General features: G+C 51.3%; 3 protein-coding genes across 3 annotated transcripts; 2 read left to right on the top strand and 1 right to left on the bottom strand.

Moving 5' to 3' along the window:
• The first annotated feature begins 2,797 nt into the window (after positions 1-2,797).
• On the top strand, positions 2,798-11,513 carry ELP3 (elongator complex protein ELP3). Its single transcript, XM_002370290.2, has 9 exons — positions 2,798-4,534; positions 5,343-5,429; positions 5,691-5,757; positions 6,537-6,863; positions 7,327-7,502; positions 7,937-8,026; positions 8,905-9,107; positions 9,690-9,800; positions 10,596-11,513. Exons 1-9 carry the CDS (start codon positions 3,453-3,455, stop codon positions 11,450-11,452), a joined length of 3,000 nt encoding a protein of 999 aa, XP_002370331.1. The 5' UTR covers positions 2,798-3,452; the 3' UTR covers positions 11,453-11,513.
• On the bottom strand, positions 11,499-12,515 carry TGME49_305485 (hypothetical protein; the record flags this gene model as incomplete). The annotated part of the gene is made up of 2 exons (XM_018782447.1): positions 11,499-11,868; positions 12,469-12,515. 2 exons carry the CDS (start codon positions 12,513-12,515, stop codon positions 11,499-11,501), a joined length of 417 nt encoding a protein of 138 aa, XP_018636137.1.
• Positions 12,516-13,390: 875 nt separating this feature from the next.
• TGME49_305490 (programmed cell death protein 2, c-terminal domain-containing protein) lies at positions 13,391-17,177 on the top strand (the record flags this gene model as incomplete). Its single annotated transcript, XM_018782448.1, has 9 exons — positions 13,391-13,498; positions 14,423-14,505; positions 14,928-15,703; positions 15,878-15,917; positions 16,010-16,063; positions 16,324-16,369; positions 16,468-16,667; positions 16,761-16,834; positions 16,932-17,177. The coding sequence occupies 9 exons, from the start codon at positions 13,391-13,393 to the stop codon at positions 16,997-16,999; spliced, it is 1,449 nt and encodes a 482-aa protein (XP_018636138.1). The 3' UTR covers positions 17,000-17,177.
• Positions 17,178-17,244: the final 67 nt, after the last annotated feature.

Here is a 17,244-nt window from a genome sequence, read left to right on the forward strand (position 1 = left end):
GTTTTCACCGACATAGGGAGTCTCCGGTCTTCTTCCAGTAATTTGGATCGGTAAATTCTTTTTTTCGATAATTACAGTGTCGTGTTGACTTCTGAGGGAAACGGGTGGAGTCCGGCAGTGACGCGTGACAGGCGACCTTTGGGGCAGTTGCAAACGGGTCACGGAAAAACGCAGAGGGAGTTCGGAACGCAAAGAGCCCAGATCAGGTGACTCTAGAACGTGGCTGTTTTCCTAATTTTGCCGCAGTCTGTTCATTCTTTTGAGCCTCTTCCGAGTAAGGTACGGGGCGGTTTTGCTTCGTTCCACCCCGCGGTGTCTGACCTGTGATGCTGCTACGACAGTTAACTGCGGGTACACCGAAGACCAGCAAACTTAGCAGGGAGATGCCTTTGCTGGCAAACCATCACGCTTCTACATTTTAATCAGAGCCTCTGAGTTCCGGAGAGGAGTGGCGTGCACGTGTTTGTGCCTCTTCCCCGGTGTGACGCAAACATGTTATGTACACAGTTAGGATTGCCGCAGGTTCCGATTTCGGAGGCGCTAAAAATGTGACTCAAGCCCGGTCGAAGCACACAGTTCTATCACGTTAGCAGAGCATGGTCGAAATGATTGTTACTGGAGAGGTAGACCCAATGGAACCCCATGTTTTAATATAACAAAGACAGAAAAACAATTGTGGGGGGCCGCTACGCATATCATTGTGTAGTTGGCGGTGGCGTAGTAGTTCACAGAAGGTATCACGAAGAAAAAAGGCAAACACGAAGCCTCAGGACAATAGTTGCATTTGCCTGTTGTTTCGGCCGCGCCTGAGAGCGGAAAAACACGGAAAGGTTCCCCTTTCCGATTCTACATCCTCGAAAAATGTGGACATGGAATTGTTTCTTTACTGCTGGTAGAGGGTGACGTCTTGTGAAGATTGAAAAGACTCCTTGGAACCATAAACGAGAAACGTTTGGGTGAGAGTAAGTGAACTCTCGAACAAAACCATGTGCTCCAACGCGAGGCTCAGTCTCTTAATAGACCTTTTACCGAGAACTGCAGAAAACATACAAAACCTCCAGGCTTTTTCGCTTCTGCAAAGTTTCACCGTTGGTCTTGGAACTGAAGGAACATGCGTGAAGCAGGTTTGCTAACGCGCCGGAAAGCACTGCTCAAATCCCGATCCGAACAGCAAACAATCTGCCTTTGCTCTCAGTGTCACAATAGTTCTTCGCGGAAAAGTCTGCAAGTCCTCCCCTGTGTTCAGGGAAGATGGCACCGCTGGCCTGCTTAACGGCGTTTCGTTTGCCTTGTCTCGTTTTCAGTTTCCTTGGTCACATCTGATGCGCGACTGTTCAGCGAACCTTCAGTTGGTTTAGCACGCGATGCGGATTCTTGCTATTGTTCGAATTCCCCGCCAGCATTTGAAGCGCTTTTCCTCAAACATGCAAGACCTTCCTGTCTGCACCCGAAACACGCAATTCTGCGACCTGTCGCCACGAGTTTTGCTTCAAACCAAGCATAAGGCTGGAAAAATGTCTCCCCTGTATTCGGTTATCATCAGGACAGCTCCTATGCTGGCCCTTGTGTCTCGGGAAACGTCTTGCACAAGACTAGCGGTCAAGCATCTGTAGCCAAGGGAACCGACAGAAGACAATCGAGAGAGCGCGACAATCGCTGCGAGGGGAACCTACGCTGTGTCCTCTGGGTCGTCTGCCTCCGTAGATTTCCACCATCTCGGCGATTCCGCGAAGGGCTGGAGTTTTTCTTTTGAAATCACCTCGCCTCGAACTAACATTCTGCTTGTGTGGTCTCGGAAAAGGTTCAAAAGAGACGTCGTAGCGAGTCTGTTGGGGCTTTCCTAGGGGTTCTGGCTTTTTTCCTCACTCGTCGTGAGTACTGTAGAACCGGAGGTACCGTTCTCGAACCAGTGCTTCCATGTGTTTCGCTTAGTTGCACAGAAGATTAAAGCTGGCCCTCTTCAACGAACGCCGAAATTTGTTTTGTGTCGCTTCCTACCTACTTAATCTATCCATTGCCTTCCTCGAATCCTCACTTTCCCTGCCGCACGCTCTGGTCTCACGGCTGCCCCAGAAAAGCTCACGAATGACTTGCGTCCGTGGGGTGGTAAGAAACAAGAAAGGAAGAACGCCTAAGTCATGCTGTCTCAGACGAGGTGTATCCGTGGTAATTCATATCTCTGTCGCGGCCCTGCCGATTTTACGGGCTAGTAGAGTGACAGGCTCCTTAGATTGACAGTAATACTAAGACACAAATGCACAGACGTCTGCGCAGTGACAGACGTTTTCACATCCAAATGTGCATGTGTCTCGAGCGACTGAGTTGTCCACACACGGATGACGGGAAAGAGACGGCATCTCTTTACTTCTTTCTGAGACGATCCATGGACTGGTCTTCACATTCGGAATGCCGGCTGGTTTGCACGGAGATTCTGTTCACTTCTGTTTACGATCCTGTGTGGGGGGTTCGAAGGTCGTTTCCCCGAGTGATGGCTACTGTCGACAAACCCAGAAGAGAAGCAGAAGCAAAGACCCTACATTGCAGCACTGATGCTCGAGTCTTTTCACCCTCCGTCCCGCGCAAAGAAATTCGCGCTCTGCCAGTGCATGCATGCATGCATGCGACACCTGCGAATTTGCGCGCCCTGGCTGCTGATTTCTCCTCGAAAACAGAAAATCGTTCTTCGTCTTCGTGTTCAATCATGAGAACCGATTTCCTTTGTTTATGCCTGCTTGAGAAAGGCGGTAACAACGAGAAAACGCGCACGACAGTCACCCCAAGAGTCCCCGAATTTGTCGTCGAGGCGACTCGGAGGGATTGACGGGCATATTTGACTCTCTCGCCCGTCGTCTGTCTTCGTGACGAAGCTGAGGAAGTCTCTCTCCACAACGCATGCTTCCTGTGTTTCCAGGAAATTGGACTGCAGCGAGAGAATCCGGGGGAAAGTTCAGTTGCATGCGCGGCGCGTTCCTCGCTGGTGGGTCTCCTGTCGAGTCAAGCTGGACAGCTGCGCGTCGTCTCCTTTGACAAATTTTTTTCGAGACCTCAAACAGAGGCATTTGTTTCCAGGGGTTCGTGAGTTTTGCTTTGAATCTAGCCAGCTTCTTTGACGAGACAAATTCTCGCGTCTCTCTTTTTTGCCATCACTCCCGCTGGTTTCCTTTCCATCTTTGAGAGACCTTCTGCCTCGCTCTCGCTGGGCATGTTAACAGATTGTTCGGACCTTCTTGCGTGCCGGTGTTTTCCAAATTTAGTTCTCGTCCATCCGTTCGTTTCTCACAGTCTTCCTACTCTCCTTCCACCCCTCTCAACACCGTAAATATACTCTAAATGTTCCTCAGCTTCGGTGTCTCCTGTTTCTCACTTAAGTGCTCGGCTTTCTCTTGAACGGGCAGGTCCTCTCTTGCTCCTTCTTCCAATTTCTGCCCTCTCAACCTATCTCTCTTTTCACCATGGAACACACTTCCTCTCCTTCTTCTTCCACTCCTTCTTCTTCCTCTCCTTCTTCTTCCACTCCTTCTTCTTCCTCTCCTTCTTCTTCCACTCCTTCTTCTTCCACTCCTTCTTCTTCCACTCCTTCTTCTTCCTCTCCTTCTTCTTCCACTCCTTCTTCTTCCTCTCCTTCTTCTTCTCTGTCTTCGGACCGGTGTGCGTCAGAGGCTGGTGGGTGTGCGGAGGCAGATTTGTTGTCGTTTTTTCCAGCTACGCGGCCGGAGTTTGTGTGCCGAGCTGGTGAGGTGGCGGCAGTTCGTCGCGAAGACTTTGAAAATGCTCACCGCGCGCGACATCTGCTTTCTTTCCAGCGCAGCATGCAGGAGTGGGGTGAGTTCGACCCCGACGCGCGAAACGGCGTCGCGCCTTCCACCGCCGTGGACTTCACTCGGCGCCTGCTGGAGAGAAATCCCAGAACCACAGCCGAGTTCAACCAGTGCTGCGCAGAGCTGCGAAAGCTCTTCCGAACTGCGCCGTCCAAGGCGCAAATCATCGCCGCCTACGAGACGCTCACCCGAACCGAGGACGGTCCCCCCTTGCACACACAGGAGCAGACGACGGAGGCAGCGAAACAGGCGGAGACGGAGACCAAGTCGTGTGAAACGGGGAAGCATCTCGACTCTGGAGAGGCAGCGCCGTCGCACTCCGCCTTTGGGGCGGCCTCTTCTGTCGAAGCCGCGGCGGTCTCTGCGCAGGCGTCGTCTGCGTCCTCCGCCAGTTCGTCTCTTTCGCCGGGAGTGCAGCGGAACCGCGTACTGGAGAACCTCATGCGCCGGAAGGCGATCCGGACGAACAGTGGGGTGCTGGTGATCACAGTTCTGACGTCGCCTGGAAAGTTCTCTTGCCCTCACAACTGCCATTACTGCCCCAACGAGCCTGGCCAACCGCGCTCGTACCTCAGCACGGAGCCAGCTGTTCTGCGAGCGAACCAGAACGCCTGGGATGCAGTGCGGCAGTTCCACGACCGCGCCTCCACTCTGCAAGGCAATGGACATACCGTAGACAAAATCGAAGTCCTCGTCCTCGGTGGCACCTGGAGCGGGTCAGACCTCGAGTGAACATCCTGCCTGGTCAAAAACACAAAGAAAACTGAGTGTCATCTCTCATGGCTGCGCGCGTGTGAACAGCAGACAGAATGACGACATCATGTATACGCACATATACACATATATATATACATATATAAATATACATATGTACAAATATATATATATATATACGGATACGTGCGTGTGTATGTGTGTGTTACGTATGTTCTGTATGGAGGTTTCTGTGTGTATGTATGCATGTATGTGTACGCATGCATCTTATGTATGTTGTGTATGTTATTCGATGAGACTGTGCATGTGGGGTTGTACGTGCAGTTGCATTTAGTGTTTCCTTTGCATTAGATGCTGTGGGAATGTTTCAGTTTTCTTCAGAGGCACTTGGTGGGTTTGCCGGCGTAGACAATGTAGAAAAGTAGTAGAGTGGAATTCCAGATGCCTGCTATCATCCTTCAGGGTGTACAGGAGCGGTTGTCTTAACTTTGGTAACATTAGAGACACCCAGATTTGAAGGCATTCGTGACGCGTTTGTTCTCCTTTTTCCACTCTTACGATGTTAGGGAACAGTGGTCGCGGTACTTGCGGCAGTGCATGTGCACTGAATCTGTAGGTCCTGTTTTCTCGGATCCACTGTACGAGCAGATCCCGACGCCGTGGATTTCTCACAAACTTTGAAATGTCTCTCGCGTTCCTGTCGAAAGAATGTTCGTCTGCGGGGGTCTGTGGGGGGTCTCCGACGATTCGGCGAACCGCGTTTTCAGGGAGCAGTTCCTTTTCTTGCGCCTCTCGGGTCTCGGTTCGCAGATACCCCAGTGACTATCAGGAGGAATTTATTCGCGACCTCTTCTACGCGGCGAATGTGTTCAATTCGCCGCCGCCGTTGAGACCCAAGTGAGTCCGCGCATGCACGGAGACCACAAGAGAGCAAGCATGGAAGGGCGCGGGGCAGAAGGAAGAGCGAGAGTCTCTCTCAGGACCGCTCGGAAAAAGACGACCAGAAAGGCCTGTAGCGCACTGCAAGTCTGTGAGAAGGACGACATGGGTGAGAAGAGAAGAAGAGAAAATACGAGAAGAAGAGAAGAACGGAGGGAAGAGTGAGGCGACGGAAGGAGAAGACGCCAGGAGAGATCTGTTTTGTGCGTCGGTTTTCAGGCTTCCTCTAGAAGAGGAACAAACGGCGAATGAGAATGCAGAGTGCCGTATCATTGGCTTGACCCTTGTAAGTGTTTTCAAGTCTTGTTCTTGACTCTGTCTCTGTTCTTTTTTCCAGATTCTGCGAGTCTCGGTTGGGATGCTGTCTCCATCCATTCCTCCTGTTTGTTCCTATGTCACGCATTTCGCCGGCTTCCTCGATTCTTCTCTTCTGTCGGAGTTTCTTGAGCTCATCGTTCGACAAATCTCCCCTGTTCCCGAGTGCCTTTTCTCTGTAATTCCGGTTCCGGTTGCCTCTTGGTTTGCGATGTGGATGTCTGCCTGTTTATCCCCTCGCTGCCCTTCTTGGTCTCTGCCGACATGTCCCCGTTGCCCTGGCCTCTGCTCGGCAAGGGGGTTTGCTCTCTGGTCGACTCTCTCCAGTTGCATGTTTCCTCTACTCTTCTTCATGTGTGCTTCTCTTCTCTTTTCTTCCTTCTTCGCGCGTTTTCTCCCTTCTTCTCTCGGCCTGAGCCGTCTCCTCCCCCCGACTCTTCTCCACCCGGCTCGCCTCCCTACATCTTTCGTTCTCTTCTTCCTCCCTCTCCCTCTCCCTCCCTCTCTCTCTCTGCCTCCTGCCTCACTTTCTTCTTTCTTCCCTGGTCTTTTCTGCCCTCATCTCTGACTGCATCTCTGTAGCTCTCGGTCGCTCTGGAGCTGCAACTGCAGTTCTCTGCGTCGATCTCTGTCAGTCTTTCTACTCTCGGCATCTGCATAGTCTGCTCTGTGGAGGGGTCCCCTCTGTGTGTCTCACGTATATCTGTGCAGCTGCTTCACCTCTTTATCGAATGGCTTCCGTTTTTGCAGGAGACTCGGCCGGACTTCATCAACCGTTTCGAGATTCGCAAGTTGCGTCGCTTCGGGTGTACTCGCGTGCAGCTGGGGTTGCAGCATGTGGAGAACGACGTATTGAATTTCATCAATCGAGGCTGCCAACGTCAAGACGCAGTCAAGGCGATTCGTCTGCTGAAAGACGCTGGCTACAAAGTGGACATCCACATCATGCCCGACCTTCCGAGCAGCACTGTAGAACGCGATCTGCGCATGTTCTTCTACCTTCTGGGCTCCTCCGATCTTCAGGCTGACCAGTGGAAGCTGTACCCCTGTGAAGTGACGCCCTTTTCAGAAATCGAGGTGCGGTCAACTAAACCGAGCTCTTCTCTCGGCTGTATCCTCTGAGGCTGGCGACTGAATGTCGAACAGCGGTCCGGCTCGACGGTTCGTCACCCGACAGAGAGACAGGGGATCTCGCGGCGACGATTTGCGCCCGCGGCGTTCCTTCTCGATTGCGAGAGGAGAGCCTCTTCCGCGAGCACACACAGTTCGTTCGAGAGACGCGGCGAATGGCTCGAACAACGTGCATGTCCCTGTCTGTCTCTGTCTGCAGTTGCGCAATGTCTTTTGAATTTCTCTTTCTAGCCTAGGTCTCGAGGGATCCACGCGCATGCACGGGGGTCTCCTGTAGCGGCCGACTTCTGAGTGTTCAGACGTACTCAAGGTTTTTCATGGCACCCTTGGCAACCGTGACGACGCGGGTGCGATGTATTTCGCCTGTGTCTCATGCTGTGCTCAGTGTCTCTGTGTTTTCTCCGATCAGCGGTGGTACAGCGAAGGGCGCTTTGTGCCCTATGCGGAGAAGGACGGAGGCAAGGAACTCGTGGATCTGCTTCTTCGCGTAAAGGCCGCCGTCCACCCGTGGATTCGCTTAAATCGCGTCGTCCGTGATATTCCTAACCAGTCGATCATTGCTGGCAACAACATCACGAATCTCCGGTGCGTCGACTCTCGAAGACTCAGTGGAGGCAGACGACGCCTTGAGTTGCCCGCTCGAGAAAGGCATGGGATGAAGGCTGTATAAGAAACTGTAGGACGGAGAAAAGAACCAACCGCCCACCTTGACTTTCTGTGAGATGGCAGGATTTCCACCCTGGTGGTTTGCACGTTTCTAAAGTCCTCGGGACCAGAGACAAGAGACTCATACTCGCGTTGGAGTCCGTTCTTTGACGCGACGGCCCACCGTTGGGCGCGTGAGGCACTTCACCGAGGCAGGGCTGTCCGTGCATGCGCGTGCGAGTGCATGCATGCAAAATTTGCAGAGCCACTGAGATGAGAGAAGTGCCTTGCGAACTTTTGGCGTATTCACCACTGCTGCAAGGAGACCGTTCCCAATGAGTCGTTTTTTTCAAGTGTTCTCGTTCTTTGCACAGGCAACTGCTGACGTTGGAGCTGGAGAAGCGGGGTCTGACATGCAAATGCATTCGCTGTCGGGAAGTCAAGGACTTGCCAATCGACGTTCAGTGAGTCGGGGAAGTGGAGCGTGAGAGGCTTCATCTGACAAATGTTTTTTTCTTTTGGAGGGTCTTCCTTGTCGTCTGCTTCCTCTTTTCCACGTTCTTCCCGCACGCGTTTCGCTGACCTCGTTCTTGAGAGACGAGAAGGAGTCCAACACAATAGCTTTTTGCCTCAGTGGCTTGCGACGGAACCATACCAGACTGCTTCTCACACAGGTTTGCCCGGGAGGTCGTCCCCTGTCGCCTGTCTCGTTCTCTGTGCTTGTCCTTTTAGCGGGAAAAGGCTTGGTTACGTGTAGGAGATCGTGTAGTTTTAGTTATCTGGTGCTACAAGTAAACCGTCTTCGCTGTTCGGCAGTTCCGCCATTTCCTTACGACAAAGTCGAAGAAAATGAGGCGTCATCGTCTTCCGCGTTCGCTTTTCCTTTTTTGTATCCGTACCGCATGCACTAGAAAAAGAACCCCCCACGACTGGGTGGCCGGACATTCTTGTGCGCGTATCTCGGCTCTCTGTGCGGAAGTCAGACTCTTTGCCGCACCTATGTATACATAAATGTACATGCATGGGGACGTAGAATCGTGAAAGCCACCAGGGTGGAAAGTCCTGCCATCTCACAGAAAGTCACGGTGGGCGGTTGTTTCTTTTCAAAGGCAGACGTACGAAGAGATACATTGTTTTTGAGGACACAACCGTCTGTCTGTTCTCTGTCGTGCGCCGTATCGACCATCTGTTTCTCTGTTTCGATGGGCACTACCTTGCGGGTGGAAACGTCTGGTGCACAGATGTCGGTTTTTCAACCTTTCTGTGGCTAGACGATACGCCCTGCACTCACAACGTGATCGCGGAACATTTGTACGGGAAGAGGACTGTGTCTTGTGTGTAGCGAGAAGGCGGTGTTGAAGGTTCGCGAGTATCCTAGCAACGGCGGCCAGGAATTGTTCTTGAGTTTCGAGACGGAGGACGAATCGATTATCTTCGGATTTCTTCGTCTTCGTCTGCGCTTGGAGGACCAACGACGAGGCAAGAAAGACGTCCCCTTCGCCTGTCTGGCTGGAGCGGCTCTTCTCCGTGAACTGCACGTATACGGTGAGAGACGAGAGACGCTGCGTGCGCGCGTCGAGTGACCTACGCTGTCGTCCGGTGCTGACATTCAGCATTTTTTTTTGGGAACCTTCGCGCAGCAGGAGGGTATGAACCTTTCATCGAGGCCTCGGTTCCACCTGGTATATCGAGATCGGACAACCGTTATTAGGGGCACTTCTGCGTTTTAGCAACAGGATTCGGTATTGCGAAAACCACGGAGAACGACATGCAGACGAAGCACACAATCAAATCAAAAGTGTAGACATCTAAAGATAAATACATGGGGTGTATGTGTGAATATAGGCGGGAGTCTGTGTATCGGGATAGATACCTTTGGAGAGAGTTGCGTTCAGAGTGTAGGTGCTCGGGCTTGAGTACACCTGTCTTTCTTTCAGAAGTTGAGTCAAACGCTTTCTCTGCATGCAGGCCCTTAGAGTGGAACCTGCGGGGGGCAGGGGGAGGACCAGTTCCTTTGTTGGTGTCTGGATTCCTGGCGAAAAGCTCTGTACCTTTTCCGTTGAGCTTGAGACAGCAACTGGCTTCGTTTTCCGCGGACGCAAATGTTCGATGAATTTCCTTTTTCAGGTTCTCTTGTTGCTCATGGCGAAGACAAAGTCAAAGACGACTGCCGCCCCCAGCACGCGGGCTTGGGTCGACGCCTCATGCAGGCAGCAGAACTTCTCGCGATGAGCAGAGGTGAGATCGCGCACGAGTATCAGTGCTTTTCAGAAGAATTCATTGTGTTTGGCGAAAGTATCGAGTGTTGACACTCTCGTTTCTGTGGCAAGCTGCCCAGTGGAGAGGCGAACGCTCTCGTGTCTCGACACCGGCGTTGGGTCGCGAAGCTCAGGGCGAAACGCGGAAAGGTAAAAAGAGAATGGTCTTGATAAAAATGAGTTTTCCCTCTTATTTACCAGTTGTGTTCGTATTGCCTCAAAATACAATTTTACTTATTTCAGTACTGTAGTAAATTTAAGTGGTGTGATTTACATGCCAATATTATTTTTGCTGCTTTAACCTCTGTATATTTAGTATAGCAGCTGCTGCAGGATTGTTTCTTCTCGACCGTCTGCAGTTCCAGGGGTACTCGTGGCAAAATAGAAATCTGGTTGGGTTGCGGGAGTTTGAGAGATTTTCCTCGCTCTTCATTTCCGTGTTTAAAGAGCCCCCCTCATAGTGTGTGCACATGTCTTCAAAAAAACGCGAAAAAGTGCATCAACTATAGTGTTATGCAGAGTATCTTTGAGAAACCAAGAACTGTATACAAGCCGTGGAAACACAATGATATTCATTGTGCTAGATTTTCAAATCGTCGCGCACACTCAGGCATTTCTTTTACAAACGGGGCCATCGCAAGTCTCGATCGGTACAGATGTTCAGCGCTTAGAGCCTTGTGCAGCGGCTTCAACCCATCCGCATTCAGTCGACTTGGAATCGACGCTGTTCGATTTTCAAAGGAGCGGGTGTTTCTTGTGGTTCTCTCTCTCTTAGGATTCTTCCGAATGGTCGTCATTGCCGGTGTCGGTACGCGGGAGTATTACCGAAAGAATGGGTACGAATTGCGAGAAACGTACATGGTCAAGGAGTTAGCACCGCCGCCGGTCGGGTCTTCCTCACTACTGGGCATGCCTCTGCCTCGTACCATCACCGTTGTTCAAGTTCCTCTTCTCTCTGCTAGCGAGCTTTTGGTGGCGCCACTGCCGGCGCCCGTCGAGCGCGGGGGTGGTAAGAGCACAGAAAGACAGGAAAAAGCAAAGAGTAAAGCCCGTCAAAAGACCGCCGGCTACCCTGTGTCCTTTGGAGGAAAGGGGGAGTTCGCGGAAGGGAAACCGGGGAAGAAAAAGGAGAACGACAGCGGGAGCCGCGAAGGTGAGGACGGGCGCGGAGCCGCGGGAGAAGGTGCGTTCACGCGGGAGGTTTTGGAGAGGACTTTGCGGGACTCTTGCGAAAAAACAGGTTTTTCTGACGTTCTCGACGTGGAAAAGGTGGTGGAAGCCATTCGAAAGGAGGCAGCAAAACGAGTGAAGCAGGACAGTTCTTCCGAAACGTATTCCAGCTCATCGGCATACTGCGACCCGGACGCATTCACGGAATTCGCCACCGTGCTGTACCCCGAGGCCTGCGCACGAGTTGAGCAAAGTCTCGCGGTGGAACAGAAAAGCGGAACTGTGAAAATTCGCAGAGCGCTGAAAAACTCTCTGCAGGCAGTTGGTGAATGGTGGGCTGCAATTCGCGGACAATGGAAATCCCCCTCGCTGGCGAACCCACTCTGGCTTGGGGTGGTGGGCTTGGGCGCCGCAGCGGTTGTTACTCTGTTCGCATCCGTGGCTGTAAGAAGACGTAGGTGAGGTGATGAGAAAGAACTAGTTCCGTCTGAAATTTTTGGACGAGTTGTCAAAAAAAATGCTGCCAATCGTGAAAAGATTTGCTGCAGATGCAGCGGGTGTTTTGGAGAACAGTGGCAGGTCTCTTACGCAGGTGGAGTGCAGTTCGGTTCTCTCTAGACACATTAATTGCCACCGCTATTTCCACGCACTTCCTGACTGAAGTCTCTGTACAAACATACTTAGAGATATTCGTGTAGTTAGATTTCTTTCTTCCCGCAAAATTGCGAATTCTGCATTCCAGAGTTGTAGAGTATCTCGGTTGGTGAAATGGATGTAGTACTGTTGGAGTGGAACACGCGGCAGTATATAAAAGAACATCCGAAAGCAGGGCTAGAAATCGTCGGCGAGGACTTAGGACTATAGTAAGCTGCTCAGTCCTGTAAAAGAAAATTACCAAACAGCACAGAACAGTCACCGACGGTAAACTGCAGTTGACTCTCAAGGCTTTTGCCAGCGACTTCTTATCGACAGACATTTTTTGTTATTCTTTCAGCACAAAAAGTCGGCGGCCGGTCACTTGCTAGACAACAACCAAAGCACAGCCAGATACCGACGCTGAAGTACCTAGTCACCGTCTACGGCTTAATGGTTCCGCCGCGCAGATGATGCCGATTAAAGGATCGGATTTCCTGAACAGCCATATGTAGCCCTGTCGGTTCTTCATGTTGGTCTTAGTGGCGTACGGTATTTCTGTCACATGTAGATGCTACCATCGCGTCAGATTCGGTGCTACGAACGTCCAAGATATCGATACGTTCAGTACAATTATGGCGATACCACTGTTGTGTTACGAACCGGCTGCGTGGTATTACGTTAGCTCTCTGTGATGGTCCTTCAAACCAAAAGCCATTCTTCATTATCGATACGTTCAGTACAATTATGGCGATACCACTGTTGTGTTACGAACCGGTTGCGTCGTATTACGTTAGCTCTCTGTGATGGTGCATCAAACCAAAAGCCATTCTTCATTTCCTTACCACTGGCATGCAGTCCGCAACAGGGAGGCACAAGACAAAGCTGGCATATTGTGCCCGTGAGATACTGTAAATGTTTAATGGACAATCAGAGTTGTGTTTCAGTCCATTCGCTGCGCTGGTATTTACGACAAATTGCATGGCGAATGCTGCAAAAGTGAGAAAGGGTGAAAAAGATCACCGCATAACACCGCGCGAAAGCGGCACTGCCCTGTCAATGAAACTGGCAAGAGTTAGCGTACAGCGACCACAGGGCGCAACGCAAATTGTCAACGGTTTGTCCCTGGTTCTTTCGATTCTCTGAACGTGCCGCATTCCACGCCGGGACCAGAAACCTTGACATAAGTGTAATTTTGACTCCTGTTCACAAGTTCATGCATTTAACATTCTATTTCCAGAGAAACGAGCGCGGCTCAAAAATGTTTTGTGTTGGTTTTCGCGGGGTCTAAGTGTATCCCATATGGTGCGCCGATAAGTCACGGGAGCGAAGAAGGTAAAGCATGCGCATGCACTCTTCTTTTTTTGTGAAGCATGCGGTTGTTACAGCTGCCTCTGCAACTGTACTGGTGAGAAGGCAAAAACAACTTTTCGGTACGGGAACTTTGCATCCGACATAATCAGTCGTGTGGATGTGTGAGGCGTGGATGTCTGGTGTCGAGCAGTGCTGCGAAGACTTGCCTATTTTGTCGCACAGCGAAAGCGTGTTATCTGTGATTTTCCCAACTCTCACAGTTAAACAGTAATGATCTTTTTTTCCATCATCCTGTAGACAACGTCCGAAAAAAACGACTACCAATCAATTGCAAACAGGGGATCTTCGCTCTACGCCAAAAACGCCTCCCTTTCTCGGTTCTTCGTCCTGCAAGTCTCTTGCCGGCAGCTCTCAGTTCAACCGAAGAAAAGTTGCCGCCCCTTTCTCGAGAAAATGGGATCCAAAAGCGAACCTGCCACTTTTCTAGGCTTTTTGGGTGATCGGGTGCCTCCAGAAGACACCACAAGGGCTTGCGAGATTAGCCAGCTTGGTGGAAAACCGGTAAGGCGCTTGGGTTTCTTATTCGCGTGTTGCTGTCCAACTCCAAATCGAACTTCTGAGGGACCCTCCCCACTCTAACGCTTCTTCTAAATAAAATAACGGTAGGCGTCGTCAGGACACAGCGTCCGCGGTAGCTTATCAAGATGTGACACTCTGACACGCTTGCTACTTTCCCCGCGGCACGCTTTTTGCCGTTTGCACAAGGCACGGTTTTGTTGACAGGCCACCAGCAACTAGTGAACCGAGTGATTGCTCTGACTCTCTACCGTAAGTAACACTGAGGTAGTATCAGTATGTAGTTTCAATATGCAACGACTTTAGTTGTGTCTGACTAGTGTTGCATGTCTGGGCTGACCATACTGGCATCTAACCGGTAAATGTACACGTGATCTGCGATCCAGAACTGTATATTCCACTTACTCAAAGATATGAAGTTCAGTGGAAACAAGACACCGTCACGATTTTAGATCGGTTTACACAGAATAACTACCTGGCATCTGCTGCTTCGCCAGATGTTAAGGTCTCCTAGAATTATGTAGTGGATAGTCTTGCCCTTCCTCACGCGCTAGCTTTGCTCCTGACCGTTGGTGATCCCTGTTGTGAAAACGAAAGAATGGATGCCTGCTTTCTTTAGACTCTAAATGCAATTCGGAAGTCTTCCTGTTTCATGAGAACGGAGGAGAAAGGAAGAGTCCACTGTATCCACGGCAATGGTTTTATAAAAAGACCCGGGGTGTTTCCCCTGCAGCTGAGACAGAAGCTCTTCAGTGGCCGGGAGCCGTGATTCGGATAGATGTGCCGCCAAGTAACCAAAGGCGCGACTCGCGGCGCGAGACCGGCGTTCCTTCTCCAAGCAGGTTTCCTCGGTTTTGCTACTCTCAGAGCAGAAGGAGACTTGCGTGTGTTTTGGGTTTTTTTCTGCAGCGCTGGTTGACCGCAGAGCCGCCGGACACTGCACCCTTCAAATGCCGGGGATGTGGAGCGGATCTCGACCTCGTCTGCCAACTGTAAGCGGTTTTCGCGAAGAAGAAAATGCAGAGTGAAGCAGAGTCTGAGGCGTTGCAGTAGTTGGATTCATTGGTCCGTTTGCACTTTTGGCAAGCGAGCTCTCTGCAGACACTTTTCTCCGGTACGGAGCCAAGGAAATGCAGACCGTACAAGGACTCCTTGTGTCCACCTGTATGCAACTGAGTTGAGACTGAGAGTGAGGGGAAACTACTCCTCAACGTCTAAATGCACCTATCTCAACCTAAATGCCTATAGCTGTGCGGTGGCACTGACAGGAATCGCGATAGATCCCGCAAAGAGGATAGCGGAGAGAAACACGCTCCTGGGAGTTTTTCGCTTGGCGTAGATTGGGCTGTTCTAGCCGGTCGAATTCCCTTTGTTTAACGAGACTCAACATAGCGTAGGTGCGCTGACTTTGCAGGTCTACACCTTACTCTACGAACTGGCGCTCGCTGTATCTTTTCGGCTGCCACAGAACGAGCGCGTGCTCTCTCGATGCAGCCAACTGGGTGGCGCTCCGCGGTGTCGTGGCCCCGCCATCTGGTGCCGAATTGCCTGGCAAAGTGGAAAATGATGTTCAGAGAAAGATCGAAATTCGGAAGTCTTCTGGTCCCGCCTGTGGCGCGGCTCCTGCCTTCGCTGGATGCGTGTCCATGTTCGACCCGCCGTCAGGAACAGGAGAAGCAGTCAATGCGTCGGATGACTTCTTTCAGTCAAATGACGACTGGCTGGACGCTGCTTTCTCGGAAACCAGCAACTGGGGACAGAGTTGCAGCAGGGGAACGCTCGTAGGTGGACGCCCGGACCAGACATCGGGTGTGGAGCAGCGCGAGGTCGGCGACGGCTTCGAAAAGGACAAACGAGAAAGTGTTTTCTTTAACGGAGAAGACCGTAAAAGTTCTGAAGTTGCGTTGCCCGTGTCTGGCGATGATGCTCATGCGTTGCTGAGCCAATTTTGCGGCGGGGATCGCTTCGCGAACACCAACGATCTTGCCAGCGTGAATACTGTGAATGCGCCCGCTGGCAGAACCGCCTCAGCTGGCAAGAGCGGTGGAGATGCAAACCATACGCAAGAGTCTTGTGAGACTGGGTCCAGCCGTCCTAGCTCTCAAAGTAAAGATACACCCTTGCTGCCGGCGTTTTTCATTGAAGTGGATGAAGAGCCCATGGAGGAATCAACTGCGCAAAAACGACTAGGTCAGTTGCGACGAGAGACTTGCCTAGACACCTCGGCACTTCCTCCAGTGTCTCTTTGCTTCTTCGACTGCCCGAGTGAACAACGACAGCGAGGAATCATGGGGTGATGATTACAATCACTCGTAGGCGACATGTCACCTGGTTTCTCTCATTTGTGTCGTTCGCTTGCTGCAGACGAACGCGCCCGCGAGTTGTGGAGTGACTATCAGCGCAGGTATGAAAGGACCACAGGGTGTAGCCGAAGGCGTTGAAAATTTTACGGCCGTCGGCGGTACACGCGGTTTCGCATGTCGTGTTTTTTGGCAGGGACGACGACAATAGTTTGGCGCAAGAGGACGAAGCAGATCGAGCCTTTTTCGGGTGAGTGAGGTGGTTTCGGTTATTTCGTATCAACTATGTCTGGCAAAGGAGCAGCGCGAAGAGGTAGGCTTAGATAGTGGATCACTTTTTTCACTGGAATTGGTAGTCAGGTGCTTTTACAAGATCGTTGCACTTCCAAATATTTCTGTGTCAGCATGGTTTCGTGGCATAAAGCACAGATGTAGTGGAATAGGTGACCGCTCTCTACCACAGGACCTTCCGTTCATGTGTTTGCGTGGTATGTTTCCTGACTACTGCAGCGGCGGAGCATTTCAAAATGAGGAGTACGAGGCCGCCGAGGACAAGGTAGGAACAACATGTTTTCCGATTTCTCCTGCAGCTACAACGAATGTTCGTTTCTCCCCATCCAGATTTGACATCCTGGTTTTGCCTGTTGCACGCAGGTCCTCCAGGCCTTTCAACGGCGGCTAAGCAGAAACCCCCAGCAGATCATCCGCTACAGCTTCGGCGGCAAGCCGTTGTGGATCCGGACAGATGGCATTGCTGCGGGATCTCAGGAGCCGTCCAGATGCGAACGATGTGGAGCAAGAAGGGTATTTGAAATGCAACTCATGCCTACCCTCATCCACACAGTCAAACAAAAGTTAGTAATTAGTTTCCCGTGATAGTTCTGCGTCGAAAAGGACCAGCCTGAGAAAAATGCAGTTTCCGTCTGTCTTTCTCTTCGACGCTGCAGGTGCCCGGGAATTGACAGTACGCTGCTCAAGAACGGTGTTAGCCCGAACTGGGGTACTGTCGTTATTTTTACATGTAAGTTTAATGGCACTTATAGCTTGTAACGCTGTGAGCAATCAGCAGTGAAGTGGCTGACGGGTTTTCGCTCGAAAAATTGTTATGCTATCTGCAGGCTCGGAAGACTGTGTACGAGATTGTCCTTATCAGCGAGAGTTTCTGGTAGTCCAAGAAGGAATGTGAGATTCGGGCAAAAAGTAAGGAAATCTACACATACTTTTACGATTGATGGGTGTTGTTCGATTTGACAGGACGGGAACCCCTCTTTCTACAGCGATCCGGCGGCAGATATAGTGACTGCCTTTGTATGTAGCTACTGCGTATTCTTCAGGCTCCGATCAAATTCCAGTGCTGCTCTTGTTTCACATGAGTTCATGCCAAAGCAGTGGACACAGTGAGGAATACACGTGGCAACTAATGTTTTGCTG

This window comes from Toxoplasma gondii, chromosome IX, assembly GCF_000006565.2.
Source record: "Toxoplasma gondii ME49 chromosome IX, whole genome shotgun sequence".
Classification (NCBI taxonomy): domain Eukaryota; phylum Apicomplexa; class Conoidasida; order Eucoccidiorida; family Sarcocystidae; genus Toxoplasma; species Toxoplasma gondii.

Coding starts and splice junctions, on each gene's coding strand:
- ELP3 (XM_002370290.2), top strand. CDS start 3,453: ATGGAACACACTTCCTCTCCTTCTTCTTCCACTCCTTCTTCTTCCTCT. Junction 9,108..9,689: donor CCGTGAACTGCACGTATACG/GTGAGAGACGAG, acceptor TTCCTTTTTCAG/GTTCTCTTGTTGCTCATGGC. Junction 9,801..10,595: donor ACTTCTCGCGATGAGCAGAG/GTGAGATCGCGC, acceptor TCTCTCTCTTAG/GATTCTTCCGAATGGTCGTC.